The 19,661-nt window shown below is 41.7% G+C and overlaps 1 protein-coding gene across 11 annotated transcripts in view; it reads right to left on the bottom strand.

The window, feature by feature from the left end:
• LOC142291451 (protein 4.1-like) overlaps positions 1-19,661 on the bottom strand; it is a 259,547-nt gene that overhangs the window by 72,057 nt on the left and 167,829 nt on the right. For 8 of the 11 annotated variants that reach the window (XM_075335988.1, XM_075335989.1, XM_075335980.1 and 5 more), the window contains exons 6-12: positions 16,562-16,637; positions 15,798-16,016; positions 11,411-11,498; positions 4,476-4,628; positions 4,111-4,208; positions 1,848-2,020; positions 347-460 (exon numbers count right to left, since the gene is read on the bottom strand). In XM_075335988.1, coding sequence (XP_075192103.1) covers positions 347-460; positions 1,848-2,020; positions 4,111-4,208; positions 4,476-4,628; positions 11,411-11,498; positions 15,798-16,016; positions 16,562-16,637 — 921 coding nt within the window. The remainder of the gene's footprint in view (positions 1-346; positions 461-1,847; positions 2,021-4,110; positions 4,209-4,475; positions 4,629-11,410; positions 11,499-15,797; positions 16,017-16,561; positions 16,638-19,661) is intronic. The other 3 variants (XM_075335981.1, XM_075335990.1, XM_075335987.1) reach the window with 2 other exon arrangements.

Here is a 19,661-nt window from a genome sequence, read left to right as displayed (position 1 = left end):
AGTCATTACTTTGGAGACCGTACCTCTTGACACGCCAAGCATTCGGGCACTTTCTGTGATTAGGGTGTGCTACCGTAGTTGTAAACTTATTAACTGAAAAAGAGCTCACTTAGAAAAATTCTGTCCCCCAGAGCTGAACTCCTAGCAATGCCTGTAGCAGTGACAGTAATTTAGCTTATAAGCAAAACTAAAAAATAACAAAACATAAATTTGCTCAGAAAAATGTTAATTTTAAAAGCTGGCTTTACAATTAGTGCAGCTTTACAGCAGGAAATGCGGCAAACAAAAATGTGCAGAAAAAAAGAAAAGCAGAAAAAATAGAGCTACGCAAAATTGTATAATATACCTTCATGCGGCACAGTTTCTGGTACAATACGAGTTGGTACCTTTAACTCAAACACTTCAACATCATTATCCTCTTCAGAAGCAATGAATTTTAATGAGGGGTGCCCTTTATTCACTAAGGCAAACATTTTCAAGAAAAAGAAAGTTGTACAATTGTAATTACAACACTTTTGTGTTGAAAAGGCAGATAATGCAGGAAAAAAAAAAACTATATAAGGCTCTGTGCGCACTAGACCATTTTACCCGCGGATTTACCCGCGGATTTGCCGCGGAAATTTCTTGAGAAATGTCTGCAATCTTTGTGCAGACATTTCCCAGCAATTTCTATGAAAAAAAAAAATAGCTGTGCGCACTTGTGCGGATTTTTCTCAAGAAATTTCCTTGAGAAGAATTTCTCGAGAAACTTTCTTGAGAAAATGAACATGTCCATTATTTCCGCAGGTACCCTGCGGATTTCGGCAGTACAGCCTGCAAAAATCCGCAGGGAACCACCCGCGGAAAAATCGCGGCAATTTCGCGGCTATTCCGCGGCAAATCCGCATGCGGATTTGGTGCGGATTTTTTCCGGAGGTCCGGAAATCTTTCACTCCCAGAAGTTTCTCAAGAAATTTTCTTGAGAAACTTCACATTTCTAGTGCGCACATAGCCTAAGGCTCTGTGTACACCACATTACACTTGGAAAGGAACCTGAAAAATGGATGGCGTTTTTAAGACCTAAGCAAAGAGGGGGATGGCAATGGCAGAGGAATTATATAGGAGGGATTCTATTTAGCAATGCTTTTTATAATTGACTAATAATTTATAAAAACTGCATCAAAATGGTAATCTTTTATGGTATATTCCACTGCAAAATGTGTATAAATGTTGAAACGTTTCTGCATATATCTTACCCATAAAGGGTAACTATACCTTTTGCATTTATTTTCATCTTTTTAACTGCAAACAGATTGGTGATGGTTCAGGTCCTCAAAGCAAAAGCTGTGCACGAGGCACTTCTCAGGGGTTTTTAAGTGATTGGTGGGGTCTCAGGATATCAAATAGAATTTATTGTTTAAATCCACAGCATAATCAACATGCTGCTCAATGTGGGCTGTAGATTTCTCCACAATGTGTGAATGAGATTTTAAGGATCCTCTTCCATAATTACACTTCTTAAATATGCAGCGATTTTTCCACAACTAAACTAACAGTGGAAAATCACCTGTGTATATGCCGCGTGGGAACACAACTAAAGGGTTAGGTTTTATTAATAAGGAATAAAGTGAAGCTCATCAAAATGTATAACAGTAACAATAACATTATTAGTTCTTCTTTTCGTCATTATTATAATTGAGTTTAACTTGTTCTTATGGTGAGCACTATATGGTGTGTGTGGGGGGGGGAGATTTCTTGCGGCTATCTCTAGGGCTCCATGTTGCCAAATCGTGTAGTTATAGCACTAATGCGATTGCGTTAGATCACTATACCAATACAGATGTCCAGAGAGGCTGGTGTGCGCTCACCTCCATCAAGGCTGCGAGTGGCTCTTTTGCTGGCAGTTCGCTCAAACTGGGGAGCAGGACGATCTATGAGAGCACTGGCATGCCTCGTCTGTGCCTGTGTGCGCCCACTGTAACGAAATTTGGATCCCAGTGACAGGAACCTGTGTTTAGGAATGGTCTCTGTGGATGTTAACCTATTAAATAAAAAAAAAAGTTTAGTTTTTAATGGAGTGTTAATAAATCCATTGTTTCGATCACAAGCTTTATTGGTCTAATGGCTGCACTGTCACTTTGAGCCACAGGAAAATATTAAATTTATTTCAATATGGAAGAAGTCTAGAATCTTGACAGTATATCCTATAAATGCATGAAAGGTGGAGTGTCCCCTTTTACAAGTCCAGACCTTTTGATTGAACACGGAAATAGGCAAGGATTTTGCAACTCCCATAAAGTGCATAAAAAGAGAAGAATACATGCATGGCTACCTCTCCACCTCATTTCTATGACAAGCTGTAAAGATAGCAGATATGCCTATTATCTCAGTATATAGGGATACCAGAGAGGAGACCCTCATCCATCAGATATTTACAGAATACCCTACAGATATGCCAAATTTCTCAGATGAGAACCTCTTCTAAGATCATACTGGGTAAGGCTAAGTTCACATTTCCGTTGATTTGTATCAGTCACATGCGTCGCTTGACGCATGTGACTGATGCGCTGTTCAACGCTGTACAACGGATGACAAAGAACAGAATTCTTTGTCGGATTCCGTTGTGTGCGGGGGGCGGAGTTCGGGGGCAGAGCCGAGCGGGGGGCGGGGCCAGGCGCTGAGGATGTCAGTGGAAGTGCTGCGGTCTGCATGGCTGGGGACAGGTGAGTGTATCTGTGAGTGAGTGAGTGTGTGTATGTGCATGTATGTATGTGTGTGCACATGCAAAGTGCGGGAGGGGGCGGAGCCGAGCGGGGGGCGGGGCCAGGCGCTGAGGATGTCAGTAGAAGTGCTGCGGTCTGCATGGCTGGGGACAGGTGAGTGTATGTGTGAGTGAGTGTGTGTATGTGCATGTATGTATGTATGTATGTGTGTGTGTGCACATGCAAAGTGCGGGAGGGGGCGGAGCCGAGCAGGGGGCGGGGCCAGACGAGGGTGTCAGTGCTTGTCTGCATGGCTGGGGACAGGTGTGTGTGTGTGTGTGTGTGTGTGTGTGTGTGTACATACATGTGCGGAGTGCGGGAGGGGGCGGGGCCGAGCGGGGAAGTGTCGGCCTCCCTGCACACGTAACCAGCCTAAATATCGGGTAACAGCAAAGCACCCGATGTTTACCTTGGTTACCCGATATTTACCTTGGTTACGGGCCTACACCGCTTAGCGCTGGCTCCTTGCACCGTAACCAGGGTAAATATCGGGTAACCAACCAAAGCTGGTGACGTGTGCAGGGAGCCAGAGAGCATGCGCAGCGAAATCCGACGGATCTCGCTGCTCAAAAAACGTTACATGCTGCGTTCCTCCCGCCCGGCGGTCAGTCGTTCCACGACTGATCAGTCGGGCGGAGGGTGCAACGCAGCATCATCAGTCACAATCCGCTGCTCATACAAGTCTATGGGAGCAGCGGAATCCGCTAAACGGATTCCGCTGTTTACAAGAGCAGCGGATTGTGACTGATAGATTTTAGCGGAAATGTGAACTTAGCCTAAATCTGACACTTTGTGATATGCCCATGAGAGGTAGATGTAGCCAGTGCCAACCAGTGCGAGTAGTTCATGACGATATAGATGTAGCGAGTGCAGACCAGAGAACACCAGTCATCAACAGCTCCACAGGGCCTGCCCTTGGCATAACACATTAACAGTTGGGTTTATATGAGGCATATTTTAAGCAATCCGAACTACTGGGCAGAGCATATCAGCTTCATAGTTTGCCTCATAACAGTGAAAGCCACACAGTGGCCACCATAAGTCCCAGAAAGACAGCATCCCTTTATTATGATCAGCCATAGAGTGCACTATTACCGAGCGCACCATAACTCCCAGAAAGCCAGTGTCCCTTCTTTATGATCAACCATAGAGTACACCATTAATATTATCCATTCCTTTTGTCCTCTGACCTATGGTATGCACAGCTCCATTTCCCTGTGACATGGAGGATGCATGCATTAACTCATTACAGATAGTTTATTTGTATTTTCCAATACCTGTACGGATATCTATGATATTTTGGAGTATCTACAGATGTGAGAACTGTTCTGCCATGTACTTTAGAGACCAAATGTAAATTCTAACTTACCTAAAGAAGGTATGATGTTCAACACAGACTTTCCAAAGTTTCTTTGCTGCTCGGTAACTTGGCAACTTAAACCCTATTGTACTTTCGTACTGCTCCTGCTACAGAGAAAAAAATAATTAGGGAAATTTGAGGGACCGGTTAAAAGTCCTTTTGGCAATATGTAATGATTCTAACAGCTCACAATAGAGTAAACATATGAAAGATCAATATCATTAGTCAGTCCCTTTATAACAAAAGAGTCAACAAATCTTTCACTTTGTTACTTATTTCGCTAAATAGCTTAGTGAGGGTAGAATTTTGTACACAAATTGTTTGATTGCTGATGTACATATAAAATAAGATCAAAGAAAGCGTTATTTTCATACCTCACCAGGGCGAATCTTAATGAAAAAACTGCTTCTTTTATACGAGATTTTCAAGACTTTGGGCCATGGGAAACGGTTAATCCTTAGGTTGTCTTTAAAGACCATTAGGCCACCAGAGCAGACTCCAAGTTTTATATCCACTCCTTCCAAGTCCTGGATTAAGTCATGTAAAGTAATGAAGTAAGGTTACACTATTTAAAATATGCTCACAACATTAATGCAGAAAAGCAATTACTAATTAATAAAGTCAACACTACTAGTAATAATAATATCTACTCCATAGCTATTCATGCACAGAACCAGAACAAAAGCTGCCTTCTTGCGGTGAATGGACACTAGAAATATGTGTGGCTTAATTTATATGTGCAGACTGTTTTGGACAATACATTTTACTTCGAAGGGTCCCTTTGTTATATAGGTGGCCCCACTAGAGACCTAAAATTTAACAGGCTTGCACACGGAGGCACTTAATTATCACTTTTGCCTTGTGACATGGTGCTCTAAGTGACTCAGTAAATAAAACATTAAAACTTTGGGTCCATGGGCAGGAATCTAGGTCTCTGCGGGTATGCTGACAACACGCACTGTTGCCAGCTCGTTACTGCGGATATGAGACGGCAAACAAAGGCTAGGTTCGCACACTGCGTCTTTTTGACGCTGCGTTTTTGTGCGTTTTTGGCCGCTAAAAACGTACAAAAACGCACCTGCGTCAAAAAAACGCATCAAAAAACGCATGCGTTTTTGCCGCGATTTGGTGCGTTTTTGGCTGCGTTTTGCTGCGTTTTTGATCTCTGCGTTTTGCTGCGTTTTTCCAATGCATTGCATGAGGGGAAAACGCAGAAAAACGCAGGAAAGAACTGACATGTCCATTTTTTTTTTTTAACTCAAAAACGCAGGTAAAAAAACAGATGTGTGCGGACAGCAAAAATGAAAACTCATAGACTTTGCTGGGGAAGCAAAGTCCTGCAGTTTTAAGGCCAAAAACGCACCCGAAAAACGCGCAAAAACGCCGCGAAAAACGCACTGTGCGCACATAGCCCTAACCTGAAAAAATAAGTGAAGGGCCCTTTATTGCACCGCTGTAGTGGTTCTTTAAATCTAAGCCCCCTGCCCTCTGTATTATACTCAACTTCCGGCGGCTTCACCTTCTATTGATGCCGCTCTAGTCAGTCTCGACAATTTGTGACCTGCCAACGCGCTTCAGTGTTTCATGGAGCACTGGAGGTTCCAAATCAGTGCATCTCTATGAGAGCCTTGTTCTGATGCATTGGGAGCTTGTGACGTAACTTCTGACTCCCGGACAGTCAGAAGTTACCGTCCTAAGATGGCGCCGCAGGACAGGTGTGTGGTGTTAATAAAAGGTGCAGCTGCTGGAAGGTGAGTGATATGACAGGGCAACATTTAAAGTGCTACTCTAATGCTGAAAAAAAACAAACAAACACAAAAACCCCCCAAACTGTTGGAGTGGTACTTTATAAAAGGATATCTTTATTAAATATAAATACTAAAAACGGCACTACAAAGAAAAAGTAATAATTGTTAGATCAAAGTGAGAGAGCTTTAAGGAAATTCACTTAAAAAGGAGCAGTTCTGGTGATGAGTGCTCAAGCTCCCGTGTCAATGGAGGAAAAATAGCACGCAAAATACTGCATGTGATCATAGCCTATTTGGACTTAAGTAACAATAGAAATTCTGACTAAAACACTGAAGCAGTAAACTGTGAAAACCAAAATTTGTGAAAACCAAAATTTGTCAGTCTTAAACCTTTTGGCTGCAAGCTTATGTTTGACAAACGGTGATGAAAATGTTCTTTTTTTACTCAGACTGCACACCAGGGACTTCACCTGAGGTACGTACAGAACAGAAAGTCCCAACTTATCCCACTGTAAATACCATAGAAACACCTGACTAAGATCTAAACACACTGAAGCAGCAAACTTAGCGAAAAATATAACTTGTGTCAGTCTGAAAATGACCGCAGTAAACACGACCGTAGTAAACACACTTGATCACGACCGTAGTAAACACACTTGATCACGACCGTAGTAAACACACTTGATCACAAACATAGTAGATACACTTGATCACGACCGTAGTAAACACACTTGATCACGACCGTAGTAAACACACTTGATCACAAACATAGTAGATACACTTGATCACGACCGTAGTAAACACACTTGATCACACTTGGAAGGGTTAGGACAGTTAATACAGTAAGGAGGAATAGAGGTACAGAGTCATACGTAACGTGCATGTACACTAATGCCCGAAGCCTCACAAATAAGGTGGAGGAATTAGAATTAATATTGTTGGAAGAAAATTATGATATAGTGGGGATATCAGAGACATGGCTGGATGAGAGCTATGACTGGGCTGTTAATTTACAGGGTTATAGCCTATTCAGGAATGACCGTACAAATAAGCGAGGGGGAGGTGTGTGTCTATATGTAAAATCATCCTTAAAACCCATCCTGCGTGACAACATATGTGAGGGTACTGAGAATGTAGAGTCCCTATGGGTGGAGATAAGGGGGGGGGGAATGAATAATAAAATACTGATAGGGGTGTGTTATAAGATGCCGAATATTATGGAAGAGGTTGAGCAGCGAGTCTCGGAGAGGTAATTATTATGGGGGACTTTAACTATCCTGATATAAATTGGGGAACAGAAACTTGCAGTTCCAGCAAAGGAAATAGATTTTTGATAACAATGAAAGATAATTACCTTTCACAAATGGTACAGGACCCCACAAGAGGGGGAGCACTACTAGACCTTGTACTAACCAATAGGCCAGACCGCATATCAAATATACAAGTTGGGGGTTACTTGGGGAATAGTGATCACAAAATAATAAGTTTTCATGTATTCTTTAGTAAGATGTATAGTAGAGGGGCTACAAGGACACTAAGCTTCAGGAAAGCAAATTTTAAACGGTTGAGAGATGATCTTAGTGCAATAAACTGGGATGATGTACTAAGTAATAAAAGTACACAAAGCAAATGGGAGACTTTTATGAGCATCCTGAATAGGGCTTGTGCAGAAAATATACCCTATGGGAACAAACATGCTAGAAATAGGAAGAAACCCCTATGGCTAAATAGAGATGTAAGGGAAGCAATAAAAGAAAAACAGAAAGCCTTAAAAGAATTAAAGAAGGTAGGTAGTGATGAGGCATTATATAATTATAGAAAATTAAATAAAATATGTAAAAAGCAAATTAAGTTAGCTAAGTTTGAGACAGAGAGACTCATTGCAAGAGAAAGTAAAAATAATCCTAAAATATTTTTTAACTACATAAACAGTAAAAAACTGAAAAGCGATAGTGTTGGCCCCCTTAAAAATAGTCTTGGTGAAATGGTGGAAGGGGGATGAGGGTAAAGCCAACCTGCTGAATGAATTTTTTTCTACGGTTTTTATACAAGAAAATGCCATGGCAGATGACATGACCAGTGATGCCATAAATTCACCCTTGAATATTACCTGCTTAACCCAGCAGGAAGTACGCCGCCGCCTGGAAATCACTAAGGTTGACAAATCTCCGGGCCCGGATGGCATACACCCCAGAGTACTACAGGAATTGAGTTCTGTGATAGATAGACCATTATTTTTAATCTTCTCAGATTCCTTAATAACAGGGTCGGTACCGCAGGACTGGCGCATAGCAAATGTGGTGCCAATATTCAAAAAGGGGACAAAAACTGAGCCGGGAAATTATAGGCCGGTAAGTTTAACCTCTACGGTTGGTAAAATCCTTGAGGGGTTCTTGAGAGATGCTATACTGGAGTATCTCAAGAAAAATAACCTTATGACAGAGTATCAACATGGGTTTATGAGGGATTGATCCTGTCAAACTAATTTGATCAGCTTCTATGAAGAGGTAAGTTCAAGCCTGGACCAGGGAAATGCAGTGGATGTTGTGTATATGGACTTTTCAAAAGCTTTTGATACGGTGCCACACAAAAGGTTGGTACATAAAATGAGAATAATGGGGATAGGGGAAAATATGTGTAACTGGGTTAAAACCTGGCTCAGTGATAGGAAACAAAGGGTGGTTATTAATGGTACGTACTCGGACTGGGTCTCAGTTCATAGTGGGGTACCACAGGGGTCAGTATTGGGCCCGCTTCTTTTCAACATATTTATTAATGACCTTGTTGGGGGCATGCGGAGTAGAATTTCAATATTTGCAGATGATACTAAACTCTGCAGGGTAATCAATACAGAGGAGGATAATTTTATATTACAGGGAGATTTATGTAAATTGGAGAATTGGGCTGAGAAGTGGCAATTGAAGTTTAATGTAGATAAATGTAAGGTCATGCACTTGGGTAGAGGAAATAAAATGTATGATTATGTACTTAATTGTAGAACACTGGGTAAAACAGGCACAGAAAAAGACTTGGGTGTATGGGTGGATGGTAAACTTCACTTTAGTGGACAGTGTCAGGCAACTGCTGCCAGGGCTAATAAAATAATGGGATGTATTAAAAGAGGTATAAGTGTTCATGAAAAAAATATAGTTCTACCTCTGTACAAGTCACTAGTGCGACCGCACTTAGAATACTGTGTACAATTCTGGTCACCGATATATAAGAAGGACATAGCTGAACTGGAGAGGGTACAGAGAAGAGCGACCAAGATTATTAGAGGAATGGGTGGGCTGCAATACCAAGACAGGGTATTAAACTTGGGGTTATTTAGTTTGGAAAAACGAAGGCTTAGGGGGGATCTAATCACAATGTATAAATATATGAGGGGACAGTACAGAGACCTTTCCAAAGATCTTTTTACACCTAGGCCTGCGTCTGGAACACGGGGGCATCCGCTACGTCTGGAGGAAAGAAGGTTTAATCATAATCACAGACGAGGATTCTTTACTGTACGAGCAGTGAGACTATGGAACTCTCTGCCGCATGATGTTGTAATGAGTGATTCACTACTAACATTTAAGCAGAGCCTGGATGCCTTTCTTGAAAAATTTAATATTACCAGTTATGTATATTAGATTTTATGACAGGGTGTTGATCCAGGGAACTAGTCTGATTGCTGGATGTGGAGTCAGGAAGGAAATTGTTTCCCCATTGGAACTTGTTTGTCACATTGGGGTTTTTTTTTTTTTTTTGCCTTCCTCTGGATCAACATGTTAGGCTACGGGTTGAACTAGATGGACTTAGAGTCTCCCTTCAACCTTAAAAACTATGATACTATGATCACAACCGTAGTAAACACACTTGATCACGACCGTAGTAAACACACTTGATCATAAACATAGTAGATACACTTGATCACGACCGTAGTAAACACACTTGATCACGACCGTAGTAAACACACTTGATCACGACCGTAGTAAACACACTTGATCACAACCGTAGTAGACACACTTTATCACGACTGTAGTAGACACACTTGATCACGACTGTAGTCAACACACTTGATCACGACTGTAGTAAACACACTTGATCACGACTGTAGTAAACACACTTGATCATGACCGTAGTAAACACACTTGATCATGACCGTAGTAAATACACTTGATCACGACCGTAGTAAACACACTTGATCACAACCGTAGTAGACACACTTGATCACAACCGTAGTAGACACACTTGATCACAACCGTAGTAGACACACTTGATCACAACCGTAGTAGACACACTTGATCACAACCGTAGTAGACACACTTGATCACGACTGTAGTAAACACCCTTGATCACGACTGTAGTAAACACACTTGATCACGACCGTAGTAAACACACTTGATCATAAACATAGTAGATACACTTGATCACGACCGTAGTAAACACACTTGATCACGACCGTAGTAAACACACTTGATCACGACCGTAGTAAACACACTTGATCACAACCGTAGTAGACACACTTTATCACAACCGTAGTAGACACACTTGATCACAACCATAGTGGAAACACTTGATCACGACTGTAGTAAACACCCTTGATCACGACTGTAGTAAACACCCTTGATCACGACTGTAGTAAACACCCTTGATCACGACTGTAGTAAACACCCTTGATCACGACTGTAGTAAACACCCTTGATCACGACTGTAGTAAACACCCTTGATCACGACTGTAGTAAACACCCTTGATCACGACTGTAGTAAACACCCTTGATCACGACTGTAGTAAACACCCTTGATCACGACTGTAGTAAACACACTTGATCACGACTGTAGTAAACACACTTGATCACGACTGTAGTAAACACACTTGATCACGACTGTAGTAAACACACTTGATCACGACTGTAGTAAACACACTTGATCACGACTGTAGTAAACACACTTGATCACGACTGTAGTAAACACACTTGATCACGACTGTAGTAAACACACTTGATCATAACCGTAGTAAACACACTTGATCATGACCGTAGTAAACACACTTGATCATGACCGTAGTAAACACATTTGATCATGACCGTAGTAAACACACTTGATCATGACCGTAGTAAACACATTTGATCATGACCGTAGTAAACACATTTGATCATGACCGTAGTAAACACATTTGACTCATTCTTATGTCCAAACTGCAAAATGTGGGGCCAGCATCACAAAAAAATTAAGCAGCATTTTATTGGCTTCCAGAAGGCATGGCAGAGATTTTGTCACCAACGACACTGTGAGGAAATTTATTAATAACTGTATGCCAGTTTTCTGGGGGAAAACGTCACTATCCGCTTGTTTTGAGCGAGGTCACACACATCTAGTTGGACTGTGGCCAGGAGTATGTATATTGCATACTTGCAGTCACATGACCGATGAATCCTAATTGTGTGCTCAGTGCGATGTGAGGATCCACAAGCCTGTAGTCACATTGACTGACTGCTGACTTTTGTGCCAAACCCTTTAAACAGTTTTCCTAAACTAAATACTGAATTGGAAAATAATTACATTTAGAAACCTACCTTGGCTTGGTGAATATCTACACCATACATCGTCAGTTTCTTGGCATTTTCTAGAAACTCCAAATCAGCTTGGGCTGGAGTCATTGATCTGAATAATACAACACAATGGAAATGATTATACATATAATTCTAAAATAAATTGTTGGCAATCATAAAGCATTAAGCCTAGCATTTACATTTCAGAATACAGGTGATAACTTGTGGCTCAGTGCGGGTCCGACTACTAGGACAAGCACACGTCCTCAAAAAGGGCACTGAAATGCGATGGCCACATACAGTATGTGCTCCACTGTCTATTGGACTGCCAGCAATAGGCAAGTCCAGTGCTCAGCTAGTTCGTACAGTACAGTTCTTCATGTGTATCTAGAATCACTTTCTAACAGTCCCAGTATATAGTAGCACACAAACAGATCTTTAGAAAAAGTGTTTCTAAAGATCGTTTATGAGATGCTAATGAAGGCTGTGCCTAGTCGCAGGGGCGTTAGTTCTCAGGCTAGTCGGCCCACATAGCAAGTTTATCATGCCCCTGTGGGCATACTAACATGCTTTACAACAGCCAGCATCATGGCATGCAATACAAAGCCGCGCATGCACACAGCTTTGTACCTGTCAGCGTTGAGCTGCTTTGACATCGGATGTATGCACACTACCTTCAAAGAGGCTCACTTGCCCATGATCAGAAGTCATCCGCACTGACTTTTGGAAAAAATGTTAGCACACCCACAGGGGTGTAATAACATGATAAGTGGGCCGACTAGCCGAGGAACTAACACCCCTGCGACTAGTCACAGCCCTCATTAGCTTCTCATAAATAATCTTTAGAAATACATTTTCTAAAGATCTTTTTATGTATGCTAGTGTTGAGGAGAGCCATAAAATGAAATACTTAATTAACCTCTGGACATAGAGCATTGTGGGAAATATATCGATTTGCCTTACATAATTCAGGTTTCAGATCATATACATGACACAGATATAAAGATGGCCACCATTTCCTGTTATCCACACCTTGCTTGGAATGCAAGGAATGTCCAGATGAAAGAAGACCACCATATAAGGGAAGACCCTTGGTCAAGCTACAAGACATCATGGACCAAACCATCAGCATGGATGCACCAGATGACGTCCCTCCCATCGTCATGGTTTCATCCACTGGAGTCAGACCTGCCCATCAACAGCAACACAGATCTCCCCATTCGCTAGCCCATGAACTGTCCCACTAAATGGGCATATCTGAACTTGTGTACGCCCCTAGCCTATATCAGAGGACGCATGAGTCTCCTCTGTCTGTTTTGGTGCCTTTTCTACTGTGGCCAAGAAAAGATTACATATCCGACTGTGTCTGGTGTGGATTCTTTTATGCATGCACTTGGCCCATATCAATTCGGCCAGGCAGTAGGCAACTAGTGATCTCTGATTAAAGCTGGTGTCACACTAAACGACAGCGACGTCGCTGTTACGTCACCATTTTCGGTGACGTAACAGCGACCTTGTAAGTCGCTGTTATGATCGCTGCTTAGCTGTCAAACACAGCAGAAGCAGCGATCATAAGGTCGCTGTTCTACATGTGCAGAGAGCAGGGAGCCGCGCTTAGCGCTGGCTCCTTGCTCTCCTGCAGCACACATCGGGTTAATTAACCCGATGTGTGCTGCAGCTACATGTCACAGTGCAGAGAGCAGGGAGCCGCGCTTAGCGCTGGCTCCTTGCTCTCCTGCAGCACACATCGGGTTAATTAACCCGATGTGTGCTGCAGCTACATGTCACAGTGCAGAGAGCAGGGAGCCGCGCGCACTGCTTAGCGCTGGCTCCTTGCTCTCCTTGCTATAGTATACATCGGGTTAATTACCCGATGCGTACTGCAGCCACATGTCACAGTGCAGGAGCCGGCACTGGCAGCAAGAGCGGAGGCTGGTAACCAGCGTAAACATCGGGTAACCAGGGAAAGGTCTTCCCTTGGTTACCCGATGTTTACGCTGGTTACAGCTTACCGCAGCTGCCAGTGCCGGCTCCTGATCGCTTCATTTCGTCGCTCTCTCGCTGTCACACACAGCGATGTGTGTGTCACAGCGGGAGAGTGACGACCAAAAAATGAAGCTGGACATTCAGCAACGACCGGCGACCTCACAGCAGGGGCCAGGTCGTTGCTGGATGTCACACACAGCGACAGCGACGGGACGTCGCTGCAACGTCACAGAAAATGGTGACGTAGCAGCGACGTCGTTGTCGTCGTCGTTATGTGTGACACCAGCTTAAGAGTTCACCTTAACACTAGTAAATGCTGGAACAGTTATAGCGCAAGTCTAAATATGCACCCAGAACTGCTCGTGGTTCCGGGGAAACTGGGGACCTGACAGTTTCCATTTAATTCAACAGTAAAAGTCCCAGAGATAGAACAGGTGGTGCCATCACAGAAAACGCTATTCAAAATTAGCAGGCATCTTGTACATATATTGTATCTGTTATTTGTGTTCTTACTTGTATGCAGAAAAATTTACAAATGAGTTTTTGCTGCATAAACCCCCCTCCACCCCACAAAACGCGATTTATAGTACAATTAAGCTCACATTCACTGTTACACCTCCTGGATTCCCATTGTTTTAGATTTTATTGAATGTAGTAGACTACATTTACAGACTGTAGAACAAAGAGGAGGAAAATTCTTGGTGTATGAGCGCACCAGTATTCATATAAGGCTAAGCACACATGGCGAGTAAAACGGAGCAAGTGGACTGTGATTAAAAAAAATAAAATAAAATAAATCACATTCCACCCGGATCCATGTTACTCTATGGGCCGCTCTCATGAGTAATTTTTTTTCTCAGCCCTAATCGGACAGAGAAAACAATCGCAGCATGCTGCGGGTGGAATCCGATTTGTTTGCTCTCCCACCCATAAGTCTATGGGGCGAGAGAAACATTGCTCTGTACTCGCAGTACACCAGTGTAATGCAAGTGCAGTGCGAGAATCGCATCAGCTGATAATGGAGGAGATGGGGAGATTACTTGCTCCTTCTCCTCCACAGTGCCCGCCCTGTCCTCCGCGGCTGTGTTGCGATCTCAGGATTCCATCACAGTGGCTTGACACTAGGCTTCCACTCCAGCAGAGCGGGAGCAGAGTGTCATGTGATTCAGTCACATTAATGACCGTGTGGCCCCAGCCTAACAGGACAAAAAATACATAATGCTAAAAAGGTAATAAAGCTTTATTAGATACTACAGCAGAACAAAGACACACAGGTACATGTTAAAATTAGGCCTCTCCCTCCCTCCTAATCATACTTTGTGTAAGATCAAAAGTTCACACGTTCTCCTTTTTTCTTGATCTGGCATCTGTCATTTATCATGCTCATATATTTTTTTTATTTTTTTGTTTTGTGTTCTTTTTGTCTCAATGAGGTAGTGACTGTTATATTTTACTATCATTTTCTGGAAATATTACCTCTCTATCACTCTGTACATGTGATAGGGAACTTATTTTGTATTGTGGAGTTTTTCCCCCACTGATTTTAAATATGCATTTGTGTGTTGTGTGTCTTTTTGTTTGGCTATAGTATCTAATATAGCTCTATACCTTTTAGTCATTTTGTTTGTTCTCTTATTTGGGTGCTGGTGCACGGAAAGAATTTTCCGCTTTGTTCTACATATATTTTTTACTTGGTGTCCAGCACAGTACCATATATTTAGGGTGGTGCTGGGCTATACCTTTTCTTACATTTACAGATTGCCTGCAGACTTTAAAAGCCCTAGTAGTCTACATTTTACTATGTAGTGAAGTTTTAAAGCTTTATTAAAGAAATAGTAGTGGCTCAGGATTATACAGGTGGTTTTCAGATCCAGCTGCACTTTACTTCCCGTCAAGAAGCCAGAGATTTAGGCTATGTGCCCACGGGAAATTAAACCTGCGGATTTATCTGCTGAAAATCCGCGGATTTTCCAGATAAATCCGCAGGATTCAGCATGTACACACACTTCCCATGTTATCCTATGGGACATGGGGAGTGCTGTGTCATGCTGTGGACACGTGCGGCTGCGGAACAAGCTCCGGATGTCCCGCAGCCGCACGTAATTGCATGTCAATTCTTTCTGTGGATTTACCTGCGGAAACCCCGGCCCTCCACTATGGAGATAGGACCGGGACTTCCGCAGGTAAGTCGCATGACTGCCCGCAGGTTTACTGCAGCTATTTCGCTGTACTACCGCAGCTAAAAATAGCTGCAGATTGCGGCAAGCAGCTGCGGGTAACCTGCAGACGTACCTGCGGATATATCCACAGGTACAAACTCCCGTGGGCACTAGCCTAAGAGAGCACCAGATTGTTCGACACCCAAGTTGAAGTATGAGCCATTCACGATCTCATTATTTAGATAATGAGTGTTCTGCAGGTTTACCTGTAGGACTTATGGAGCTCCGCAACTTTGACCTCAAGATCCTTGGTTTGATTGGGACTCAGTTTAAACTCGCTGACATATTCTGTGCCATGAAGATCTTCATCATAATCTCCCACTTCTGACTGGACAGTGTATGAGCCCAAAAGGGCAAGAGTAGCGAAAGAGCATGGCAAGCGGCCAGCTAGTATGTCTTTACGAAGCTGAAGGCACAGATAATACCTGTAAAATGGCAAGAACCAAAGTCAGAAAGAATGTATGACAGTGATCACCTATCAGAACAGCAAAGTCTATTCCTGCCCCATGCATACAGTAATAGAGTCAATATGATCTCACAAATACATAGAAAAAAACCCAAACTAATAAGTAGGCTGGCACAGATCAAGAAACATAATAAATGTACTTATATAATTAAATATATTTCAGAGGTTACAGACAGGTAGTGAAAGCATACAGGCCATGGTCACTATTTATTTTTTCCATTTTGTGCCAAATAAAAAAAAATAAAAAATTAAGTTTCAAAATTTGAATTAAATGATAATTTTAATTTTTTATCTTTAGCTCCTTGGAAAAGTATATTTAAAAAAAAAAAAAAGTGTAATCCTGCACAGCAATGAAGCAAAGTGCAGTCACTTTGTTTTCCATCAAATGTACAGAGACAGACAGAGACAGACAGACAGAGACAGAGACAGCTCATTAAAAGAGAGCTTGTGACCAGGTTCTCCCTATGTAACACGCTGCCACCACCTGAGCATATGAGTCTTTACCTTGTTATATCTTCTGTCAGCTGAGCAGGGTCAGGCGGATAAAACTTCACATTAAAGGTGAAATCCCATGGGGCTCCTATAAATGAACCAGAAATTGCAAATCACAAATGCGGGGTGGGTAGAAAAAAAATGAAATTTTGAGCCTTTTACTACCAAAGATGAAAAATGTTGCTAACGCTAGTCAAGTACTAAAAGCTAAGTACCATATTAAATCTCAGAATGAGGGTCCACTCACATACACCGAGTGCAATCAGATAAAAATATCGCATTACACTTGCACCAATGTTAAACAATAAGGCAGTGCTCATCTGCACTTTTTTTCTTCACCTGTATTCTGCCTGAGGAAAAAACAATAAAACATCGCAGCATGGTCGCTTACACAACAGAGACTCGCCAATGGAAGTCAATGGGTGTGAGAAAAAAAAAGCGGATGTCACAAGGATCATCCTTATGCCGTCAATTTTTCACATATCTATTACCATTCTGTAGCATAGGACGCTGTAAATGATTGCAGAATAATTATTGCTGAGAAAAAAAAATTGCACAAGCTTTTCATACGTATGCTAGGCAAGGGAAAAAAAACCCAAAAACAAAACAAAACAAAACAAAAAAAAAAACAAAACAAAACGCACGTTTGCTTGACATGGAATACCAAACTGATTTCACTTGTCCCACTTTCCTGGCTGAAAATCGGACCAATTTTTATCAGCAGATGTGAGCGATCCCTTATAGTTACTAAGGAGGCCCAACTCTCTTGGTCATTGTCTGTGCAAGCGTGAGGGGGAAGCTCCATGTGACAACAAAGATCACAGGAAAGTAATCAATCATTTTTATTTATGTTATAAAACCAATCAATTTCAAAGGATAGAAGTCAATTTATTCATATATTTCATTGTGCCATTTCTTATCTATTTCTAAAAGAAATGCCTCAGAATCCTTATTACATAGAGAATAATTATTCACAAAAACACACGAGTCAGAAGAGCTGACAGACCCTCTAAGTTCTAGGAGCATTAGCCCCCAAGGATTGGACATCAGCCACTAATAAGTTAATACACTTCTTTTACATGCTTTAGCTGAAAACCTGAGCGATTCTGTGGTAGAAAAACAGTCCATTGTTTAATGAGCAGAACCCTTCTAAGCCATCTATATGGGCATGTAGGTCATAGGACGTGCCCTATTATGTATACCCCTTTCACATGTAAAGCGCCATGGAATTGATGGCGCTATAATAATAAATAATAATAATAGGAAGATGAATAAAATTAACCTTGATAGCTACGATCTTAAGTTTTATTCAAGAGAAATCCATGCTTTGCTTAATATGTAAAAGAGCTGGTAACATTGATGGTCCAGATTTTTATATAGCGTTACGAGTGAGAGACATGCAACAACTGATAGTCTGCTCTCATGATCTACATGTCTCACACTGGAAACTCACCCTTTTATTTAGAATATTCTCCGAAGTCAAATTCTCAGAAAGATCTGTGTCCAGCCCACAGATCTTAACAGCTCATTTTATATTAGATATATATATATATATATATATATATATATATATATATATATATATATATATATATATATATATACATATTATATATATCTGTATCTATCTATCTATCTTATACAGTTAGGTCCAGAAATATTTGGACAGTGACACAATTTTCGCGAGTTGGGCTCTGCATGCCACCACATTGGATTTGAAATGAAACCTCTACAACAGAATTCAAGTGCAGATTGTAACGTTTAATTTGAAGGTTTGAACAAAAATATCTGATAGAAATTGTAGGAATTGTACACATTTCTTTACAAACACTCCACATTTTAGGAGGTCAAAAGTAATTGGACAAATAAACCAAACCCAAACAAAATATTTTTATTTTCAATATTTTGTTGCGAATCCTTTGGAGGCAATCACTGCCTTATGTCGTGAACCCATGGACATCACCAAACGCTGGGTTTCCTCCTTCTTAATGCTTTGCCAGGCCTTTACAGCCGCAGCCTTCAGGTCTTGCTTGTTTGTGGGTCTTTCCGTCTTAAGTCTGGATTTGAGCAAGTGAAATGCATGCTCAATTGGGTTAAGATCTGGTGATTGACTTGGCCATTGCAGAATGTTCCACTTTTTTGCACTCATGAACTACTGGGTAGCTTTGGCTGTATGCTTGGGGTCATTGTCCATCTGTACTATGAAGCGTCGTCCGATCAACTTTGCGGCATTTGGCTGAATCTGGGCTGAAAGTATATCCCGGTACACTTCAGAATTCATCCGGCTACTCTTGTCTGCTGTTATGTCATCAATAAACACAAGTGACCCAGTGCCATTGAAAGCCATGCATGCCCATGGCTTCATGAGGTGTTTTTCAGCAAATTTAACTCTGGCCTGTCTATTTTTGGAATTGATGAATGGTTTGCATCTAGATGTGAACCCTCTGTATTTACTTTCATGGAGTCTTCTCTTTACTGTTGACTTAGAGACAGATACACCTACTTCACTGAGAGTGTTCTGGACTTCAGTTGATGTTGTGAACGGGTTCTTCTTCACCAAAGAAAGTATGCGGCGATCATCCACCACTGTTGTCATCCGTGGACGCCCAAGCCTTTTTGAGTTCCCAAGCTCACCAGTCAATTCCTTTTTTCTCAGAATGTACCCGACTGTTGATTTTGCTACTCCAAGCATGTCTGCTATCTCTCTGATGGATTTTTTCTTTTTTTTCAGCCTCAGGATGTTCTGCTTCACCTCAATTGAGAGTTCCTTAGACCGCATGTTGTCTGGTCACAGCAACAGCTTCCAAATGCAAAACCACACACCTGTAATCAACCCCAGACCTTTTAACTACTTCATTGATTACAGGTTAACGAGGGAGACGCCTTCAGAGTTAATTGCAGCCCTTAGAGTCCCTTGTCCAATTACTTTTGGTCCCTTGAAAAAGAGGAGGCTATGCATTACAGAGCTATGATTCCTAAACCCTTTCTCCGATTTGGATGTGAAAACTCTCATATTGCAGCTGGGAGTGTGCACTTTCAGCCCATATTATATATATATAATTGTATTTCTGAACATGTTTATGTAAACAGCTAAAATAACAAAACTTGTGTC

Source organism: Anomaloglossus baeobatrachus, chromosome 2 (genome assembly GCF_048569485.1).
Source record: "Anomaloglossus baeobatrachus isolate aAnoBae1 chromosome 2, aAnoBae1.hap1, whole genome shotgun sequence".
Classification (NCBI taxonomy): domain Eukaryota; kingdom Metazoa; phylum Chordata; class Amphibia; order Anura; family Aromobatidae; genus Anomaloglossus; species Anomaloglossus baeobatrachus.
This window is presented reverse-complemented; position numbering and strand designations above follow the sequence as displayed.